This window comes from Rhodamnia argentea, chromosome 1, assembly GCF_020921035.1.
Source record: "Rhodamnia argentea isolate NSW1041297 chromosome 1, ASM2092103v1, whole genome shotgun sequence".
Lineage (NCBI taxonomy): Eukaryota > Viridiplantae > Streptophyta > Magnoliopsida > Myrtales > Myrtaceae > Rhodamnia > Rhodamnia argentea.
In genome coordinates this window covers 33,923,398-33,942,502 of record NC_063150.1, presented here as the reverse complement: position 1 = coordinate 33,942,502, position 19,105 = coordinate 33,923,398, and the positions used below count along the sequence as shown (strand labels likewise).

Genomic DNA, 19,105 nt, shown 5'->3' with positions numbered 1-19,105 from the left:
AGAGATGAAAAGCGAAGATGCCTTTTGGATTCATTTTCTTTCTCAGGAGTGCAGCGATTCAGATCTCCTGCTGGAAAAAGCAGACGGAAGATTCGGGAAACGCGACTCGTGATCAGCACGGAAAAATGAATTCGACCAGTGTCATGTAATAATGTAAGGTAATGAAATATGACAAACACGTGTGGATCAATGTATGGTGAGGTGCTTACTACGAGGATTATGTTAAACTCAAAACTAAGCCAAAGCATGACTTTCGAGGACAGAAGCTGGCAGTCGATGATTAAAGTAAGGACAGTTTGAATAGCATTTGTCTTGAACATGTGTGTCAATAAGATCAGCAAATCTGTTCGTGGTTTCACCTACCGGTTCTTTGGACTGCATGGGGACTTGCTGTTGACACTGATATAACATTTTAAGAATCTAAGTACTTTGAAAAATTGCCTCTATCCGATCGAGAAGCTTGAAAGTTATTTTTAAATAAAGTTAATACCATAAAATCAAATTGATACTTTTTTAGCATAAATTTATCATAAATTAATTTCTTGACTATCAAAAATCTCAAATTAACACATCAACAATAAATTTACCTTCCATTAATTATTGTGAAATTCTATCGTCAAATGGTTAAATTGGATGACACATAACAGTCGACGGGTATGATAACTTGGATTTTTTACCTTCTGCATGTTATATGTGTACTAATTTTGAATTTTTGTGGTATTAATGCAATTCAACGGAAAATTACGGAAGATAAATTTGTCACTAACCGACAACTACTCTCATTCATTTTGGATAAAAGCAAAGATCGATAAGGGAACATGAATTAACACGAAATGCTCGAAATCTTTAATAAATATAGGGTGTCGGATAAAACGCAAATTATTATGACTTTTTAAGTTTAAAAGCTGTTTTGTGTTTTTTGGGGGCAAAGTTCTGCCTGAAATAGTCAGACCAACTTTATTTCTCTAAAGTTGGTGGCAAAATCTTTTCTGGTTTCCTCTGGATCTCTCAGAAGGTTAAAAGTGGGTCCAAGTCCAATCCCCGACTTTTACTTTATGCTTGAGAGAAGATTATGGAGGATGATCACTATTGTACACCATAAAATATACAATTTTTATCTTATTATCATTTATTTTCAGTTAACTTTCGTCTTGCCTGATTCACAAGATTGATTGCACTATACGACGAGTTTGAGATTTATTCACCCAAAATTAGATTTGCTCATCATAAATCAAATTATCTTCGACGTGGAGCGGCATTTAAAACTCCCGCTCTTCTGTATAAATATGCAAATCAATATACATTGAATGATCTTGACTTCGAAAAAAAAAAAAAGCTCTTGATAGTTGACACTTGTATTGTGTATTACTCTATGTTTGTTTCATTTTTTTGGGTTAGTACCACGAAAAATTTCTAACTAGTACACATATGATAAATTTATACAAATTAATTTTTTTACCTTAAAATATTTTAAACTTTTACACCTATGACAAATTTACTCCCTAATTAAAATTTTGACCATCGAAAACCTCAAACTAGTATACATGCGATAAATTTACCTCAAACTTATTTTTTTATCACAAAAAATCTCAAGTTGTTACGTATGTCACAAATTTACCCCAAGTAAATTTGTGGTAAACTAGCCCTTTTCCTCGAGCCCGAATAGGCTCAAGCTAGGATTTTAGGCTTGTCCTAATTTTTTACCTGTCTCAAGCGGAACTAATTCCCGGAATTAAATATTATATAACAAAGTGTGAGAGCATAAATAATAGAAATTACATTATAGAACCACTAAACCTATATTGTGTGTAAGAAGTACCTAAAATTACTACTTGAAAAGTTGAATTATTTGTGACATATCATTGGGTCATGTGGGTTCCCTATTATAATTATGACCCGTCTCTTTAGCCAATTTACCTCTTAAACTAGGATCATATAAGTCAGGTTTTTTCATTATTGGGATAGGTGAATTATAATAAGATCCATCATTCAAAGAAACCAGATATGGTAATTTTTCATCATTTGGCTCAAGCAAGATTCAAATAGATGGATTTATGCCGTAGAAAATAAATCAATACATCATAGTGTCTCTTAATATTTCTCCATTCGAAAATCTAGGATTTGGACATATTTTAGGAAATGTTTCATTCATGTTTGTTGCCAGGGGCAACAAGATCAAGTTGGTAGGGATCAAAATATTTCTTCATTTTCGTAGTCATTTTCTATGGTCATGTTTAAGTTGGGGGGGGGGGGAGGGGGAAGAATAAAGCCACATGTAAGTTAAACGAGATAATTAAAATCAAATTAGCGAGAATGATGTACCAACACGGGTTGAAATCGAAAAAGTGGCCAAAACATATAAAAAGATTATTATTGAGGCAAAAAAAAGAAAGCAATTTTAGAATTTTTAAAAAGAAAGCCGGGCTAGGGCCAAATCAGCTCGAACTCGAACAGTTTAATTCCGGTATAAAAAAATACATGTCGATGCGATTATTACTTGAAAACTTTGCATATGAATGAATATTGTTCGTGCTAGTTGGAACAAAAAGGACATCCTGGAACTAGCGCTCTTTTATCAGTAATTGGGAACGGGGTTCTTCGACCATCTTAAACATTTAAAAAAAAATTATATATTTTTTAATTTTTTGCGAAAAATCAAAAAATATTTTTGGTTCATTTATTCCTATAAGTTATATAAGGGTCAATACCACGAAAAATCTTAAATCGATATGCTTGTGATAAATTCACCATAAATTATATTTTTATCACAAAAGTCTCAAATTGGTACACATGTGATAAATTTATCCTAAACTAATATTTTAACCATGAAAAACTCCAAATCGGTACAACCCGTGACAAATTTACTGTTTTGGATTAATATCGCGAAAAAATCTCATATTTATACATTGTGACAAACGGAGGTTAAAAATCATAAATCCATATACACATAAAATGCCAACGTGTCATCTAACTCGGTAATTTGAAGGTTAAATTTAACGAAAATTATCGGAGGGTAAATTTATCATGGATATACCGGTTTGGGATAAATTTGTTACAAGTGTGCCGGTTTGAGTTTTTTATGGCTAAAAAAAATTTTGGGATAAATTTGTTGTAAAATTTTTTCGTAATATCAATCCATTATATAAACTATGATTTTCAAACATTTGTTTTTTAAATTATTTATTTTTTGCGTTAACGAAGGGTGTCTCCTACAAGCGTGCGGGACATCACATGGTCCCCAACTCTGGACATCACATCGCACGGTGCCCCCCTTGGATCACATCACATCGCACCGTCCATGTGATCCACGCACCCGAGAAGAAAGGGAAAGTCCCACCTTAGTGGGTCCCACCTGAAAGTATTCGTGAAACAGTAGATGATCCTCTTCGGTTTTTGGTACGTCGCAATTTCCCTGGAAATATTTCAATTTAGCTCGAGTCTTCGTTCTGATCGGAATATTATTCTTATCACATAAAAAGCACCAATTCAAATTGGACCCTAATTTTCGAACAAAAAATGATTTTTGGGTCCTAATTCTAATCTAAACATTTCATTTGTCTCATAGATTAGTGCCAAATTTTTAGTCGATGTCCACATCTAGCCCCGATAAGTTTCCTCCAAGTATGCATGAAATGACACTCCAAATCTTTCATGGCATCAGTGGACCGCAGCTCAATGGGTGTCAACTTTCGGTATTGATTGAAAGTTGTTTTTTTTTTAATGTTACAATAAAAAGTTTGGATTAGAATTGGGACACAACCTAAACTTGGTGTTTTCTGTTTATGAAAACAATAGAAAATTTTGGCTAAGAATTGAGACGCGGAAGTTAAAGCTGATGCTATTTTACGAGACAAAAGAAAAGATTCGAACCAGAATTGAGATCCGACCTAAAATTTGTGCTTTTTAAAGGGATCGGGCCATTTTTTATTTTTTATATCCTAGTAGGGGAATGTGTAAGAATTGTTAGGATCGATGATAGCCCCCGCTGGTTTAAGACAATCTAGAAGAAGAATGGGGAAAAAAGGGCAGTGAATCTCAGGACCACCCGGTGCTTCTCACCGCCAAGTACATATTGATTTTTTTCTTTTCCTCTTGTTTGGAGACATCATGTTGTTTCGTCTTAATCAAAGTACATGAAGCCATAAAGTATGATTATGATTTCATATCGTCGCAACTACTATGTTTCGTCATAACTGAGTGCAAAGTTTGGCTGCGTTTGTTTCATGAAAAACTCGAGATTTGAAAAATATTTTTTGAAAATTTATTGGTCATGTCGTTTAGAAAAATTAATCGATAGAAAATGTTTTTATCATCAACAACAATTTATACTTAACTGTTTTCGTGGGTGATGAAAATATTTTTCATTTATTTAGTTTTGTAAGCGATATATACAATTGCTTTTCGAATTTTTTATATCTTGATTTTTTTTTTAGAAATAAACGTGCTCTTTGGGCTCTATTTGTTTGGCGATAAACATTCTTAAAAAAAAAAAACATTTCCCTCATTCTTTAATGTTTGGATCGTTTAGGAAAATGAGTCAATGGAAAATGTTTCTTGAACAACAGAAAACCTACATTTAATTTCAAGAAAATAATTTGCTCTTTAACAAATCTGAAATCATTTTCCAAAATATGATTGGATATCGGCGCCTGGACCAGAAACTCTACATTTACGCACGAGACTCCTAAAGCTCATTCTCGAGTCCCCGGCATTTCGGACCAGGTCCCCGGGCTTGGGGCCGGGTCCATTAAGGTCGAGCCTACAACGCGGGTGCTCGCGATCCCGGTGCCCATGCTCGGGTCCCCACCCCTAGGATTAACTCCTCAGCGCCCAAACGACGAAAAATATTGACATTTCTCTAAAAATAGATTTTTAAAAAATATAATATTTTTCGTGAAATAAATGAAGATTTTATTTCATTTTTCCTGCACTGTTGTATAGAAACCGAGGTGTTAGAAACTTTGCTGGTTTAGCAATGGAGACTTGAATGTATAAACTTCTTGCAGCGTTCTACTTTGGGGAAGTGCGGGGTGTTATATGGACCGTTCGTCGAACAAGCAAGATCCCTTGAGCAAGAAGAGAGAACACAGGCAAAGCGGCTTCTTGCCCTCCGCTCGAATTCACGTCGAATTCGGTCGAGACGACCGTTTCTTTCTCAGGAGACGAAAGAAAAAAATAGTAGCCCATAGTTTACATTCAGGTCCTTCACTGATCTCTGCTGAAATTGAGGTTGCAACATGCCACGATCAGCATGATGCCGCGGACCTTCCCCCCTTCGAGTTTCCTAATTAAGTTGTGACAAGCAAATGCATTGCATTCCAAGTTCGAGAATCGCGAAGACTGTCCTTAAGAAGCATCGGGACACCACACGATCTCTACTTCCCGATTCAACATTTCTCTTCTTAGGGAACAGCTGCTCGAAATCAGACAAATCAAGCAGCGAAACGGCGCTACCAGGACGGAACGAAACACACCTTTGGTCCCATAGGACTGTACAAAGCATCTAAGCTAACTAGCTAGGTGCTTCACATGGAGAGTTTCCTATCAGAGTAGATGGGAAGTGGCAAACAGGAGAAACTACTCGGATCCATGAGGTGCAAACTGAACCGCATTAGATTATCGGACGGCGGCAGCAGCAGTCCTTGTCGCTGCTGATAACCGCTGGACCATTGGCTCGAATAGAATCGGAACAAGCTATAACCAAGGCCAATCCCCCCTCTGGCGCAATGACCAGACTCCCAGCACGCGCTCCTACCGGAAAGAAACGACAAGCATCACTTCTTTCTGTGGGGATGGGGGAAGAGGGATGGAAGAGCCTCTCGAAGTACACAATCAACGAGCGTGAAAGGAGGAGGTGACAAAAGTTTTTCTTCGCACGCTGGGCGACTGTGTATGCGTGTTTTGAAGTGAAAGAGTCCCACACGGACTGGTAGATACCTCACTGGCTCTTTGGGCTCCAAATAAATAAGGAGCTGGGGAACCCCATTCAATTCACGCAGCCGCGCGGTGAGCACAGAGCGAACTATTCTTTCGCCTTTTACTAAAGAATACCGTGTGCTCGCCGCAAACAGCGGCATACGCCTATTTTTGGAGGGTCTTCTCTTCGGAGTGGGCCCACACCAAGTCTAGTTTAAGAATGTTTTCTCCATTTTGGCCCTGGGGGGCGTTTTCTGTAGATTAGGCTCACGACGATGCGGGCCTCGTGCAAATTTCTGTCGTTGTGGTGGAAGATTTTGCTCCTCGGACTCGAACAGCGAATTAAGAGGGTGTCCGAGGATTTTATGTAATGAAAGGCAATTAGTGTTGGCCAGGGCTTGGTCATTCGACAATTAGGTGAAAATCAATGGCAATTTCTCTCTCGTAGTGTTAATGCACCTTTTGTATTTGTTCACTACATCTTGGGACGAATGGCTATAAAAGCACGTGCACTCTACTAAGATGAGGATGTACACCAGTCTAATGGTTCACATGAAGAGGAAGTCGACCGTATCTCTTCTGATTCTTAGTTAGCCGCAACGCCTGCAAGACCAATGATGCAGCAAATAACAAGTTTCTTTTGTGGAATGAACACAACTACAAACTCTCTTTGTTGACTTGCTTAAACATCTATTGGTCTGAAAAACACTCCGCAAAATGGTAAACCCCCTAGCCTGCCCAATACCAGCAAACATAAAGGCTGTTCTCCGTACGCAGGAGGGAACACGATATTTACAGAGAGGAATGCTGAGATCAGAAGCCAGACATCTTCAGCAGCAATGAGACAAGGCTGCAACACAATTCTTGAGCAGGTCAATCCCTGTGGATCCACATCCACCCGGTCTATTTTTATCCGAAAACATCAGGAGAAACCCAGACCATGGAATGTGTCCTTGTTCCTCTCACCATCACAAATTGTCCATGGAATGGCCTTCATTGTACATGTGATCCCAATGTGATCAACAATGAGGCACGATGACATCTTCCTCTGCGCCAATGAAATACAAGTGATTGATGTTCCCTTCAGCAGCAGATCTCTCAGACACAGACTTCCTCAGCAATCAACTGAATTATCTTCTTCTATAAATCAATTCACAGCTCTCAGTTCAACAAGTATGAGCTCATTTTTTGGCTTTCCGGGCAAGAAAACGTTCTCTCGCTGCCTGAATTCTGCTTTCATTGGCAGGCAGAACATTATCTGGGCTGACATCTTCCTTCGGCAAAATTGCTATTTTCCCATCATTTCCCTCCTCAATTTGACTATACCCTCCGCTGCTTAAAAGAGAAAACAAAAAAAAGAAAATCAACGCGTTTCATCTCATGGGACATTTTGAAAGCAGAACAAACTACAATCGTGCTACCTCAGCTTATTGACGTTCACTTTCTCGAGCTTCCCTAAAATGGGAACAACCCATTTCATGTCTACCGCAGATACATTACGCATGAAAGGGCGTGAGGTGGTTACCAACTCATGGTAGACAACAAAGTCTGGGTACATTCCTTGTTCATCTGTCCCTAGCACTGAGGAAGGATGTACCTAACAGAAGTACATCAACGTCATTACCTTCCATTGCAAAGATAACAAGCACACTGCCACAAAAAGGGAAGAATGGCTTCTACTTTACTGGTGCCTATGATTTAACTGCCCTCTTTTTCCTATTTAAGCACCTTGTTTTGGTACTTGGTACTCATGTTGTGGGAACTATCCCTTGTAAGAATGAATCTAGTTTAGTTTTGATGAATGACTACAGTAGTAATGTCATCACGTTCAGAAGTAGAAGCTAAATGTATTATAAGTACATTTAACAGGGATTTAAATCCTATTGTACCTGAACTAGCTGGGATTTAAATCCTATTGTACGATATCCGTTGTGGAGAGTCATTCTTTCTGCAAGCTGATTTGCATAACCTGCACATAGAGCCTTCCTCAAGTTCCTATAATCATCCCTTCTCTCCTTCCTACTTTTAGATGTCCGCACATCTAGTGTTCCTGTTTCAGGCAAAAATGGAAAAAGTATGCCCAATTATATACAACCAGAAGAGCACATCCTTTGAATAATATAACAACCTAGCACTTCTAGAGAGAAAAATGTGATAGGAATTGGAAAAGCACACAAAGCTATGCCAAAGCACACCATTTTGGCACAAACTTTACAATAGGACTTGGTTGGGAGCTGGGGCTGGTCATACAAAAGAACCTCAGGCCAATTTACACGTGGATTCCCAAAAGAAGGAAAAGTCATTCACACTCACAGGGCCCATGAAGAGGCATTATTACAGGTAATGATACTGTAGTATTGGCTTAAAATAGGCAAAAAATTCGTGTAGAATTCTAGTTCCCCCCTCCCCCTTCCCTTCCCCCACCCTGGCGCGCACGCTTCCGAATGGAATTTTATTTATCGTTCAAGTAAAAAGACTCTGACAGTCACTTTATGTGCGTCTAATACACAAAAAGATAAATCTTTCATTGCACTGCACAATCTGAATGTAGAAACTGAAGTTACCACACAGAATGTATTGAGAACATACATTACATAATGCAGCTTGATTTTATTACTAGAGAATATGTTGACATGGACATAAATATTGTTTTTGCGAGTGTTACATATGGGCATGTCGTTAAGACTTGTAGGTGCCACTAAAACATAGAACCTGATTTGAACCACGAAAGATGCCCCCTAAACTTAGAATTTTAGTTCTTGATGCAAACCTCGATTCGGCATTTGTTGGTTATATAGAATCTCTTCCAGACGCAACCATAAACACCAATTACTACACCTGTTTGCTCAAAAAAGCGAAATTATAGATAACAACGCAAACTGACCTTTTACTGTTTTTTGCATTATCTGGCATAACTGCTTCCGAACATCTTTGACAAACAGCATCCCCCGAACCTGCAAATGAAAATAATTATGCAGAGCCATTGCATTAAGTTCTTGTAATCATTCCTCCCTCCTCTCACAATGCTCAACAAACATAACAATGGAAATTATGCGCTCATCAATACCAAATAGAAGGTGCAAGGTTTTTTTGAAAGATCATTTGACCTAGAAACTGCAACTACTGGCATTTAAAGGTGTTTCCTGCTTACTAAAGTGGAAGTTAAACAAGTACCTGTAAATTATTTTCCTTGCACCAACCAATATCATAATCATTTCTATCCCACTCCTCATAAATTTGCAGCAATTGAATATGATCTCCCAGGCCAGATCCATCGGGAAGATCCGGACCGTGTCTTCTCTTCTTTTCAGTACCTTTGCTGCGATCATAATGATTGTTACTTTAACAGATTAACTTCAAGTTGGATGCTCAACTTTCAGAGTGACTTATAGCTGGTTTCATGAACTAGTGACATAGTTTCTCCTATCATTTCCCATATCTGACATGCCCAGACTCATTTTAAAAAGAAGAACCCCCCTTAAAATTCACTCAAACATACAATATAACGACGAGAACCTAGTGAAACTAATTACAGTTTGAGGACAGTACTCAAAACTCTAGGTCATGGACCTTTTAAGATATAATGTTGATAAAGCCAATGGACATGGTGGTCAGCCCTCCGACATCAACAACCATGTTCGTTATAAAAAGGTGTAACAGGCTAAGATATGCAATTCACATGAGCCTTCAAGACAAAAAACTTACAATGTGACTTTGCAGGAAGTGAAGGTACTTGTCTACTAATTTTGCAATTGGTGAAGGGGAAGCCAAACTTTATATATACCAATTTTGTAACAGTCAAGTTCAGAGTGTGATTGATGGAGGGGAAAGCCAAACTTCATGGAAACTAGTAAGTATCTACCAATTTTGTGATTTCTCCAATTCCAGATTCCAAGAAACAAAGAAATTAAGTCGTCAAGTTCTGAGCATAAGCTGCGGAGTGCAAACCAAACACTTGACGAAACTAGCAGTGCAAACCAAAGTAAATGAAACTAGCACTTAACTACCCATTTTGCAATTTCTCCACTCTTTTTTGTGCAGCATCATGAGGCACTTGATGCAGCTCCCATTCTTCCAAGCCGAAAATAATCTTATAGCATGCAGAATGAGGGACAGTCAATGACATTCAGATACTGACCTTCGACCAGGAAGCAGAGAAGTCTCTGCAGATAACACGGCAGCAATAGTCAAAGCCTGGGGTAAGCAACCATACTCATTAGCTTCCATCAATGTTCTTGAGAGTGAAGGCTCCAAAGGAAGTTCTGTATTAATTTCAGAAAATAAATAATGAACCAAGTGAACTTATTTACAAGAGATGACTACTATAGCACAGAAAGGAAAAGACATATAACCCATTAGGACAGCACAAATTAACTTCAATTCATATTATTGCAACAGCATTGATGGTGGCAAAATGCTATTACTATTCTACCATGTTCTTTTCCTGAAATTGTGAGAGAAATCTAGACAATGTCAACAAGACATTTACAGTTTCTTTCACAAGAAAGCAAAGTTGTATGACTATACATGAGATAATACATGGAGAAGACAAATCATGAAGAAGTCTTTCTACTAATACAAACATAATGCTTCGAAAACATGGTCTCTCTACTAATAGACAAATAATGATACGAGAACAGGGTTTCACAAAAAGAGCTTCCGGAGAAATCAATTTTTAAATTTATGGCCTTTGAACTTTTGCTGGTAACTCTTTGGTTTCAACTGTAACTTTTGACTTTTGTTTTCAGCTTTTACTGAGTCTAGGCTGAGAAAAGAAGTTCTCTAAATAACTATATTGAGGCTCAAGGTCAAATATTATGGAAGGTCCACGCAATTGATCGCAATTATTTTCATACTTCATTTTTTTTTTTGTGGTTTCAACTCATAATAGAAAAGAGAAATATATAAGTTCATCTTTCACTATTTAAAGAAATTTTTTTCCATTTTCACATTTATTTCTCTCAAAAGCCAAAGTGGAAAGTTCAAAGCTGGTGGAGCAACTTATGCTTTTGGCTTTTCAAGTTGCCTAGTGATGCTGGACAGCGTAATCAATAGCAGAATATGTAACAACATACACCACCCCCCCCCCAAAAAAAAAAAAAAAAAAAACAAAGAAGAAGAAGAAGAAGCCCACAAGGACCATTAGATATGCAACTGGAAAAATTTGTGGCATTAATTCCCAAAAATCTGGAACTGAAAATCATTTAAGACCATTTCCCAATCACACTAATTATGATTAAACCTTGGGGCAATCCATTTATTTCTCAAGTAAGATAGCAGCATGTTCTCCAATATCATGGAAGGAATTGCCTCTCAACTTTTACCAATGATTAAGCCATCATGTGACAGGAATACACTCTGACATATGACAGTTATTAGAAGCAGAGCACACTAAAATGGATGAAAGGCAGTACCGGCCATCGTCCGTCCAATGCTTGTAATTGATCCATCTTCATCAATTGCATCGATAAGGTATAACTGCTTTAAAGCATCTTCCAAAGAATCATCTGCAGTACATTCAAATTCAATATGTCATAAGAGCCAAAGAAACAAATATGCCTCAAGAACATGAAAAGGTTATTTGAGCCATATGCATTCGTCTTTTGAGATTTCTGATCACTTTCACCTTTGACAAATAGAGACATTAAAATATGGAGCTTTATAGGGTATTTCTTTTCGCTAGCCAATTCGTTTCTTTATTCCACATTGGGGAGAAGAAAGCTGATTTTTACTTTCACAAGTGACATTTAGCAATGAGCAGAGATATAAAAATAATGCAAAGTATTACAAAAAGAAAGCAGAATATCTGAACAAACATACGTGAAGGAGAATCAAGAAAATCAAATCTAAGGATGTCGATATCAGAAAGATCCAACGACTTCAGATAAAGAACACTGCCGGCAAGAGAAGATCTCTGTATCTCGGGAACTGTTACATCTGGTAATTCATCTTGATAAACTATGGATGGATATAATCGGTAGCACTTCCCAGGACGTGTCCTTCCAGCACGTCCAGCACGCTGGTCAGCTTGCACTCTGCAAAATCACAAGTCGATAAATAACTTAAAATTTTAAAGAATCATTATTTCCATAATAAAAAGCCAAGAATCATCAAGCCTCAAGTCCTCAACCTCAAAATGAGCGGCAAGTTTATTAAGAGTGTGATGTAAAGGCTTCTACTGGTTGTTCACACATTCAGTGCCATGTCTCATTCTATTGACAATGTTGAAAGTTATAGAAGGTATTTCACAGACATTCAGGATTACAAGCTCAAGACCGAAGGCTGTGCCCTTTGTATGATTAAGAAACTGACCTTTGGAAAAGACCAGTAATATATCTGCTCAACTAAATGAGTATATCTATCACTAATTATAAGGAAGAAAGCCACTAAATGAACTGTCAAGCAAGATGAGGAAAACAAGATCTAAAATTGAGAGTATCATCTGCTTACTTGCTAACTTGAACAACATCAAGGGAATACATTCCAGTGGATGGGTTGTATCCACGTTGTTTCACATAACCAGAATCAATAACATACCTGTCAATTTAAACCAAATGAAAATGTGAGGGTAACTAACTGGTGCCAGTTTTTCAACATTAAAAAAAACGAGATAACATAGCTATTGAGTTCTAGCTAGAGCTATAACCAAATTGTACTGAGTGACTCAACTCCAATTATGAGCCCATTGGTTAAAAGATACTCCAATCTATGAGTTGAATTTCCATCCGTCATCTCAAACTCTTATGCAAAGAGTTCCCAGGATTCAATCAAAAAATTAGCATAAGAAGGAAACGATTCAGCTCCGCCTAACTTGAATTCATGCATTTAAAGTAGAGTAAGCTCTAAGACTGCTCAAATACTAATTCTCGCCCTCATCTTTAGCTCAAACTTTCAAATAAGTAGTGGCCTCACAAAGTCCTACTTCCAATGGGAACAGAAGACCAACATCTGCGTTTGAATTAAAATCAATTTCCATGCTTTAGTCTTACACAACATCCCAACTAAAGCGTTGACACATTAAAATCACGCTTCATCTAAAAATCTCATAAATTTCTGCAGTATGAATGTCAAAAAGAATATTTCTATCTTATAATATGTTTAGCACATAAGAAACTCTAGTAGTTCCCAAGAAAGTGATAAGTGTGCAAATTAACTAGAAATTTCTACTCTTTGCCACACAAATTCAATAGCAACACAGTCAAATCTTTAATCGACAAGCGAACCTAGCTTTATTAATTCTGCAAGAGCTCAAGACTCATTTGCACTGCAGGTTTGAACAAGAAGAAAGATTGATATAGCAAAAATTTTTACTTACTTTGTTATAGTCAAAATTGCAAATTGAGATAGCACCAACAGTTACAGCCTACTTGAGCACATTGAAAATGATAACCACCCACTCTTAAATAACAAGAACCGCTTTACAATAGGAAAAAGGAGGATTTATACGAAACTAGAGTCTACATTTCAGTAGTCTTTGGAGCTGACAAAGAACTCCTGATCTCTCGGCTTTTCTAGTCTTTATCTCCATTATTCTTCTCCTTTAATTAGATAAATAATTAATACATTATCGATAATGAAGCACTAAGTACAAGGTATGTCATTATGTCCTAATCACGTAAATCAGCAACTTAAACTTCACGGGCAAATGCAACGGAAATGAATCTAAGTTACTTACACAACTCCATCAACAGTTAAAGAAGTCTCAGCAATATTGGTAGCAACAATAAATCGCCTACAGTTTGGAGGTGGAGGAGTGAACACTCGAACCTGCATGGTTCACAAAGCAAGGGAAATTAAGAAAATGAAGTGAAATCAAACAAGTCAATGATTCAATTTTTCCCAGCTTGAACTTCACATAGCTGCCTTGCCATTACCAGCATATATGGATCTACTACACTAGATTTTTTCTAGTAGACAACATGAGAAATGAATTTATGGATAATCTACCCCCAAAATAATTAACTTCTTGAAAGATAGCTTTTGGGATACTTAAAAAAAAAAATCATAATTCCATGTCTATTACCAAATTATAATACAGTGAGGAAAACATATTGAAGCTATTTCTTCTAAAAAAAAACATTAAAGCATATGTTCTCAACAGTAAAGTGACATTAATTAATCGATCCACTTTCCTAATTCTGGAAACATTCCTCCAAGCGTGCAAATAGTAAGAAATTGCCTGTGATTCCGGGGGCAGTGAACCATGAAGGGGTAGAACAATGGCGTCCATGCATGATCCTTCTTCTAGGCTTCGAACTTCATCTTCCAACTTGGAGACCAACTTATCTATATCATCCTGTAAGAAGTAAAATCAACTGTTTCATTTCTTAACCTGTAACTAGAGGGAAAATCCAGAGAAATTTGATTTCACCTGTCCAGTCATAAATATCAAGACATCACCTTCTGGTTCCTGGACATGTATTTCTACAATTTAAATTAGTTAGAAATAATCAACAAGTTAGTATTGCAATTCAACACAAAGAGAAAAGACAACATGCAAGAATGACCTATGATAGTAATTCATTCGGTTGTGGGTGAGAAGTTGATAACAAACTCAAATATTGTGTCCAGGTGCTAAGTGAACTATCCATTAATTCCGCAGGTAGAGTGAAGTTTACTGGGAACAAAAGGAAAAGATCACCGTGAAAATAGTTTGAGCTTTGATGGAGAAGATAGAAAAAAACAGTGTATCAATTATAAACTCGATTTTAAAAAAAAAAAAAGAGCAAACATCAGCCACACTACAAACCGTCAACTGATAATTGACAAGTACATAGAAGCCATCATCACTCTTGGTCACGGCATTAAGCCAAAAAGATCAAAGCGCAAGTTTGGATGTATAGTACAATAAGTATATGATCAAACTCATATCATACTGAGGGCCGTTCTCAAAGAAGACTCGAGATAGCTTGTAGGACGCTCTCTGCTGTATACTATTTCCACTGGATATAACTTTCCAGGAACATTTAGTACCGGGCAATCTGAGAAAAACTTAGAGACTTTATTGCCATCAAGAGTAGCCGACGTTATCAGAATCCTCAAATTGGATGAGCGGATCTTGACTAAGCGCTTCATCAGCCCAAGTAATATGTCCCTGAAGGTTCATCACCAATAATTATTAAAAGGAAAACTTGATCAGAAGCAGCAGATATATAGAGGTGGGTATAGATATTGGAGACTAAAGATATATTAGACTCTCAATGCATAAATGAAATAGAAGAATCACACAAAACACTCACGTATTTAAACTCCTTTCATGGGCTTCATCCAATATTATAACTGAATATTCATTAAACTCTGGGTTGGATAAACTTTCACGAAGAAGTACACCATCAGTAAGGTATCTGAGCAAGTACAAAGTCATCGTTAGAAAGGCAAGGAGGTAGAACACGAGATTCTATCCAATTTCCTTAACTGGGCAAGCAATGGAGGTTGGACCATTCATTTATCTAGGAGAAATGGTACAAAATCGAAGCTGAACATAATTTGTACTTTGGAAAACGCTTTGAAAAATTTTACTTGATTCTTGTCCTCTCCGAAGTCCTATCCTCGAACCGGATGGCGTAACCCACCTCCTCCCCAAGCTTGACCCCAAGCTCTTGCGCCACCCGTCTGTGAGGATCGCATCAATTTCCATAAGAATGGATCATCACAAAAATGACAAGTAGGAGAAAAACAGCCGCTATAGATTATGAGATGTATTCGAACGCCAAAGTAAAGAGACAGGAGACCACTTAATAAAAGAGGCCAATTGTCTCGCACCACAAGCCTAAAAGCATGCCAATTTCTAATATGACAGTCAAAGCTTTCAACTCATAAAAGAACCACAAATCATCAAATAATCTTTAGTACCCCAGTCCGGCGCCTGACACTAAACATAGCCAAAAATTCAACAGCACCCCAGAACGTGCTTGTTGACGTTACGAGATGATAGTCCACGATTCTTTATTAACACACACGGATGCGAAAACCCTAGGATGCGTGCCCAACGGACAAAAGTCCAAGAAAAGCGAGCAGAAGACGAACACCACCTGGCAACGGATACGGCGGCGACGCGGCGGGGCTGAGTGACCCCGACGATGCCGGATTTGGTGTAGCCCCTGCGGTGGAGGATCTGAGAGAGCTGCGTGCTCTTTCCGGAACCAGTCTCGCCGATGATCACCACCACCGGGTTCTTCTCGACTGTTTCGGCTATCTTCTCTTCGAATTGGAGAATGGGCAGGTCCGGGAGTGACGACGATCGGTCGGCCATCTTTGCAAAATCTGGTAAGACAACGAAGTCGCGAAGGAGATGAAGAAGAAGAACTCGCCGCCAATGATGGTGAAGCTCTTGAGCACACTACTGTTGCGCGGGCAATGTAAAATATTCTAAACCTTTCCTTTCTTTTTTTGGTCGAGACTAAACTTTTCCTATTTATATTTGACGATGAAAATGGGAGTTTGACATGAATAAAAATGGTGACGGTGTCGTTTTCAATATTAAAGAAGCGTGCTTCATTTTAAAAGTAAATTATGCTTCCACCGAGAATGAGAATTTATAGAAATTGATATTTCGTTTATATTTTTTGTTTCATAGTTATCATCGACGGTAATCCGTCGCAATGCGGGTACTACTTGAACGTACCCTATCGTGTCAATTCTCGATTTTTGGAATCGGAAACAGTTAATGACCCGGAGAACAAGCAATGCGTTATATAATATTTTTATTTGTGGATAATACTCTTTTTCATTTTTCATATATATTTTGTGGGATAAAAAAAAATTAACAGAATCCGCTTAAATTGATGGTTTAGTTTTGTGTCCTACCTTGAAATCGGCATTCTATGTTTCCAATTAAAACCGACCATTTCAAGATATAGATTTGAGAACCTAACACATCAAGATTGACTCTCAATTTTTTGATCCCGAGAACTGAAATTGTTGTGAATCGGTTCGGTTGCTCGGAACGCTTAATTGTTATTTTCGGTTGAGAACACCTTTCCAAATGGAAAGCGAGATTAATAACACCGAATTAGCCCAGTTAAGTTGGTTGAGTTTGGGCTTAATTAACTCAAAGGCGGGTATATGCATGGAGCAAAGGAGATCACCCGATCTTGCTTTCCACAAGAACATAATCAACAAAGTACGCGAACCACGTGCATGCTTGTCTCACTTTGATCGCTTGGAGAAAGTCGCAATTCTATCAAATCTTTTATCATCATACAAGTCTTCGATCTCATCCCAAGTCAAATTGCAACTTCAAGTGACCCTTTGTCCTGAACCAAACGATTTCCACTGCGAGGTGCACGAGCAACGACGGACACGGAAGCCAAAGCACGATGGAAACTTCCATGTCGGAAGTAGGACCACATTAGGTGATTAATGTCGTCGACGGAGAAGCCACCGCAGCCGCCGTCGACAAAGATTCCAGCTAAAGCGAGGGCCGACACATGCGAGCTTCATGCCTCCTCGCGAAAAGGTTCAAAGACAGGCGACAGCCACAACGAAGAAGAAGAAGAAGAAAAAGAAGTTGCTCCAAATTTACAGCATCGAGGACTTAATCAGTCGGGGACTCTGAACCTGTGGGTTGAAGTCGACTTGGTGGAGCTTCGATCTCGTGGAACTCGCGGCTACCGACAATTTTTGCCCTTATAAATTTAAAAATTCAAAATAAAGAAAATCCTTGCGTTCTGCTCTCTTTTTTATTTCTTTTTTTGGAATATATGGAAAAAATTGCACTTGAAAACTGCTTTTGTTTATTTACCTTTTTAGTTTAAAATTGCTAAATTTCACTATAAACGAAACACTTTTGCTTACATTAACTCGAATCAATGATTCATAATGATTCCTTCTGTTTATGTCCTAACCGGATGACCATGACGTGGATGGTCAACGGCGGAATCGAAAAAGTGGGCTCCTTCTTCAATCTTACTTTCATGGGACTAATTCCTTTGAAAAAAAAAATTCACAACTTTTACGTTTAGTCTTAATTTCATTTCGTCTCGTAAAATATATGCAACCGCCACTTGAATTCTAAATCTACTTGAGAGTCCAAAGATAGCAAATTACAAAGATCGCAAATTCATTATTATCCGTATCAAGATATTGGTAGTATTCTTTTTGAGTTAGGATGCTGATGAAAATATAGATTCTAATAATGAACTTCCGATCAGATTTAATGTCCATAATTTCTTAGTAAACTGGTGGCAATTTTTAGATATGTGGGCAAATTTGTGACTAGAGTGAAAGATGGGGATAAAAAGTTTAGGATAGAATTGAAATAAGACCTAAGTTTATACTTATTTAAAAAAATTTGGCCCGCATTTAGAAAAGTGCTCACGAAAATCGATGAAGTGACTAATTGAAAATGTTCGCCCCTCTCTTGGAGTCCATGATTTTTCACGCTCTCCTCTTCCCAAAACGTGAGGAACAAGATGAAGATGGAAGGGAAGAAACCGAGTGTTGATTTGGTACCTTCCTGTTCCATTTTGATTTTTTTTTTTTTTGTGTTAACTTATGTAGATCCATGAAAAGAACTTCAACTTTATTGACTGCTATCTCAACATCATTTCAAATCTCATTCCAAACTCGTGGAATTTACATTCGACTTCTTCACATCCGTGCATCTTTTATAAAAGTTGTTGTTGAATATATGGTAACTTTGTACTAGGGGTGTGCAACCGGACCGGGTTTACCCGGAACCCGAATTAGTCCACCCAAAAAATAGGATCCGGAATCATTTCCTGTTCAAACCGGTCCGGGAATCGGTTCCAATTTTTGGGAACCGGTTGAAATTGGTTCGATTTTCGATTCTTGGTGTAGACCCACCCGAACCGATTTTTAGTTACTTTTTTAAAATAAAAATAAAAAAGAAACCCTAGTGTCCAGTCCAACGTCTCTTGCCTTTTGGTTGCCTCACGTCCCTCGCTTCCTCTCAGTCCTATGTTTCTTCCCATCTCGTCATATTATCTATTATTATATTTTGGATTGTTACTTTTGGTGAATTGTAATTTTTATTGCTTATTTCATCGATACTCATATTATTTTGATAAAAAAAAAAAATAAGCTCTCGGGTAAACCCTAGAACCAAACCAAAAAACAGGATCGGTTCCAAAACAGGTTCCAAGACAAACGGGGTCGGTTCTCGGTTCTAAAACCTGGAAACCGGTTATAAGCGAGTCGATTTCGGGGTCTAGGTCCGGACTCGGCC

At 37.9% G+C, this 19,105-nt stretch overlaps 1 protein-coding gene and 1 non-coding gene across 4 annotated transcripts; one reads left to right on the top strand and one right to left on the bottom strand.

The window, feature by feature from the left end:
- Positions 1–5,997: 5,997 nt before the first annotated feature.
- On the top strand, positions 5,998–6,115 carry LOC115739030. Its single transcript, XR_004015171.1, has one exon. It is a non-coding gene; the product is annotated as a U5 spliceosomal RNA (small nuclear RNA).
- Positions 6,116–6,774: 659 nt separating this feature from the next.
- Positions 6,775–16,270, bottom strand: LOC115738837 (probable pre-mRNA-splicing factor ATP-dependent RNA helicase DEAH4). 3 transcript variants are annotated; one of them, XM_048281842.1, is made up of 16 exons: positions 15,948–16,270; positions 15,436–15,528; positions 15,156–15,260; positions 14,793–15,010; positions 14,288–14,340; positions 14,096–14,212; positions 13,592–13,683; positions 12,367–12,453; positions 11,737–11,951; positions 11,331–11,423; positions 10,055–10,178; positions 9,091–9,235; positions 8,801–8,870; positions 7,806–7,966; positions 7,338–7,513; positions 6,775–7,251 (listed from the first exon to the last, which is right to left on the bottom strand). In XM_048281842.1, exons 1-16 carry the CDS (start codon positions 16,166–16,168, stop codon positions 7,098–7,100), a joined length of 2,124 nt encoding a protein of 707 aa, XP_048137799.1. In that variant the 5' UTR covers positions 16,169–16,270; the 3' UTR covers positions 6,775–7,097. The 3 variants fall into 3 exon arrangements, with proteins under 3 accessions (XP_048137799.1, XP_030527427.1, XP_048137807.1); XM_030671567.2 differs by having other exon boundaries at positions 6,775–7,248; XM_048281850.1 differs by lacking the exons at positions 6,775–7,251; positions 7,806–7,966 and having other exon boundaries at positions 7,344–7,513.
- Between the last annotated feature and the right edge of the window lie 2,835 nt (positions 16,271–19,105).

What these genes read in the sequence shown, in the direction of transcription:
- LOC115738837 (XM_048281842.1), bottom strand. Translation starts at nt 16,168, where the DNA reads ATGGCCGACCGATCGTCGTCACTCCCGGACCTGCCCATTCTCCAATTC. An exon ending in CATGAAAGGAGTTTAAATAC is followed by an intron (nt 15,011 to 15,155) that starts GTGAGTGTTTTG and finishes ATGAACCTTCAG; the next exon opens with GGACATATTACTTGGGCTGA. An exon ending in CATTGGACGGACGATGGCCG is followed by an intron (nt 10,179 to 11,330) that starts GTACTGCCTTTC and finishes AAATTAATACAG; the next exon opens with AACTTCCTTTGGAGCCTTCA.